At 33.4% G+C, this 3,222-nt stretch overlaps 1 protein-coding gene across 1 annotated transcript; it reads right to left on the reverse strand.

The window, feature by feature from the left end:
* Positions 1-439: 439 nt before the first annotated feature.
* Positions 440-2,106, reverse strand: LOC140963022 (putative GATA transcription factor 22). Its single transcript, XM_073422223.1, has 3 exons — positions 1,761-2,106; positions 1,324-1,659; positions 440-1,129 (listed from the first exon to the last, which is right to left on the reverse strand). The coding sequence occupies exons 1-3, from the start codon at positions 1,959-1,961 to the stop codon at positions 755-757; spliced, it is 912 nt and encodes a 303-aa protein (XP_073278324.1). The 5' UTR covers positions 1,962-2,106; the 3' UTR covers positions 440-754.
* Between the last annotated feature and the right edge of the window lie 1,116 nt (positions 2,107-3,222).

Genomic DNA, 3,222 nt, shown 5'->3' on the forward strand with positions numbered 1-3,222 from the left:
TAAATGAAGTTGCCCACCATCTAGCTCAGGAAGCCATTAAATTTGAATCTACTTTCGAATCTGTCAATAATAATTTACTCATTTGGATATCGATTACTGTAAATCGTTAAAAATCACTGATGTAACGTCGGACATTGATGATTATAAAATGACCAACAAAACTAAAAATGAAAAACTTGGGGCTTAGATGCTAATTTTGTGTTTTCCTCCAATATTACTGATGTAATAAAAGGGACAACGCTGCACAATTTCATATCATAAGACGATTAAGATACGCACTTAAATTATAGAGTAGGTTTCTTATGAGACGATCTCACGAATCTTTATCTGTGAGAAGGGTTAACTCTGTCGATATTCACAATAAAAAGTAATACTCTTAGCATAAAAAGTAATACTTTTTCATAGATGACGCAGATAAGAGATCCGTCTCACACAAGTTTTTGCCTAAATTATATGCCACCACACAAAAACCTCGTTCACTCGATCAGCAAAATAAACTAGCTCATTTAATCGACTTTATTACTCTCCAAATCAAGAAATTTAAAGGAAAAAAAGATAAAAAATCAACCCAGAAATTTAGATGTGGTCGAAAACTTATGTTTTATTGGAGTTACTAACATCTACGAACTTATTATATTTGATCGGACGTCAAATTTAGATTAGCTTTCGATTTTCAGGGAAGAGTTTGATTGAAAAATTTGCACCCACGGATGAATGCGAAATCCTGGTTCCGTCCCTGCCTGCTTGCTTGTGATCAACCGTGAAGCAGGCCAGAAGATATAGCCATGAGAAGAATAGCTGCATCTTTTTCATCCTCAGGAAATGCCCTGTGAAATGTCAAGTTCTTGCTCAACTTCATCAACAACTCCTCGAAATTACCGAGCTTCTTCTGTCCAATATTAGATTTAGATCCAGCGGCAACATCAGCCTCACTTTGCTCCATTTCGCTGCGTTTCACGAGCAGTGAAGCCTTCTGATATTTGCCTGTTGCCTTCTCTTTGTGTTGCATCTTGATTTTAGCGAGTACCGGTGACTTATCGGTGGCAACGACCCCACAGTTTGCGGCAGCTGCAGCCATGGCCGCCCGTCTCGCCTTCCTTCGCTTGATCCCACACGCGTTACAAAGAGACTGTGAACATGAAATAGCCACGAAATTTATAGTTGAAACTTCATATAATTATTAACAGATACCATGTTCATTTGCAGAAAAAATTAAGTAAAGTTTTTTTCTATAATGCAAGTAAGTTTGGATTGTTTTAACCAATTATTTTATTTTTTGTATGAAATGTATGCATCCTAAATGAATAATATAAATATGAATACCTTGGGGCCTTTAGGACCACTTCTCCAAAGAGGGGTCTTGGTTGTGTTGCAATCTGAACAAACCCTAATTGGGATACTGTCATATGAGGAATTATTGTTGCTTAAATCTGTTTCCAAAGAGGATTTCTTTATTGTTCCATTGCTACTTAGGTTTAGGCCTAATCCATCATGGCTTTTCTTCATCTTCTGCATTAACCCTATCTTTGAAGATGACATCCACTTCACTGGATTGATATCGTTCTTCCATTCGATCTCCGGTGGAACTCCATGATCTTCTTTCTTCGACTTGACCTCATATGCCGTTGAAGGTCCTCCATTGTAAGCATAACTGTGATCCTAAGATCAAAACCAATGATCCCATGCACATATAAAATTTTGTAGCCATTTTCTTTAGTACTGTTGACATGTTAAAACTTTTAGATAAGTAGATCATTTACCTGGTGATGCTGAAGTGGGCATAACTGCTGTTGGTAACGGCGTCCCGTTGGATCTTGAATTGTATGGAAGAATACAAAAGATGATGATGAAGAAGAAGAAGAAGCTTGATTGTTTGGCACAAAAGGGTAAGTTTCTTGATCTTGATCATCATATTTACTTGGCACAATAGGAGGAGGCGAAGGATAGGCGTTTAGGTCCATTACCGTATGAATCGAAAGCGGGGCAATTTTCTTGAACGACTAGTGTTCTTAAGCAAACTCTTTAAAAGGAGGAAATGCGATCATTCAATAGGTTAAGAGAATGTAAGTATTTTAGGAGAAGTGTGTTCAAGAATTTTGTCCATGACCGATACGTATTTTCATGGATAAAATTTATATTTTTAGTGAGGAAAAAAATTGCATCCACTAAGTTGGTCTAAATTAGGTTTTTACCATCTTTTACACTTTTAGTTTTTTTTTATTATATCAATAGTACTAACATGACAACGAATATGTGGTAATGTCTGATTCCACGCCAAAAATATTATGCACCATGTTTGTACTCAAACAAAAAAAATGAATAAAAATACAAAAGAAATACTTATATCTAATTTTGATTAATATGAGGACCATAATCTAATTTAAAACCAGTTTATTAGAACACATTTGTTTTTTTTATTTCTTTCTATTTTATAAATTAAAATATTTGTGTTCTAAGAAGAAAGAAACGATTATCTCCAAGTGTTGGTTTGAATGTGGGCTCAAAGGGTTAGCCATTCACGTGACTTGAAGACAACCAACCAGATTTTCACCTTAAAATAAGACAAACGAATTTAAGGTATGGAATGAATGGCTACCACAACACCAAATGACACAGCCCTATCTCTTATTTCAATATTCTTGGCAAATTTGGATGATTTGTCAATCAATGATTGTTCTCACAACCATATCTTAATAATCTGGTTTGCAATAAATACTTATAAAATATTTCTATAAAAGTGTTTTTCACAAAAAATTTGTAAAATGTTTTAAAAGTTGTTTTAAGAATCACCACAAATGTTTTATTAGATTGAATCACGGGTCAATTTTATGGGATAAATCTCCTACATTAGGACCATCTAGAATGTTTGGACAATTATTCTATAAAAATATTTTAATTCTCGTTTAAAAACAATGTTTTTTCCTAAAAATATCAAAAAACATCTTTTAGTTGTTATTTAAAAACTATACTTGGAGAACACTTTTTAAAAAATATTTTTTAAAACGTTTACAAAAATCTTATTCAAACACATATTTTAAAGTTTTTTCATTTATGAAAAACTAAAAATATTTTAAAAATATTTGTCCAAAAGGACCCTCAATCAACCTTGATTTGATTTTAAATATATCCAATTTGTTTCGTGAAAAAACCGCTTCATTTGCCCCATGCGACATCCGAAAATAGTTAGAAATCATTTAAACAAAAAAAAAAAACAGATCTTAT

This window comes from Primulina huaijiensis, chromosome 17, assembly GCF_012295235.1.
Source record: "Primulina huaijiensis isolate GDHJ02 chromosome 17, ASM1229523v2, whole genome shotgun sequence".
NCBI lineage: Eukaryota > Viridiplantae > Streptophyta > Magnoliopsida > Lamiales > Gesneriaceae > Primulina > Primulina huaijiensis.

Excerpts from the sequence above, each read along its gene's own strand:
- LOC140963022 (XM_073422223.1), bottom strand. The coding sequence starts at position 1,961 with ATGGACCTAAACGCCTATCCTTCGCCTCCTCCTATTGTGCCAAGTAAA. Across the intron at positions 1,660-1,760 it reads GCCCACTTCAGCATCACCAG|GATCACAGTTATGCTTACAA; the intron begins GTAAATGATCTA and ends TTTTGATCTTAG. Across the intron at positions 1,130-1,323 it reads GTGGTCCTAAAGGCCCCAAG|TCTCTTTGTAACGCGTGTGG; the intron begins GTATTCATATTT and ends TCATGTTCACAG.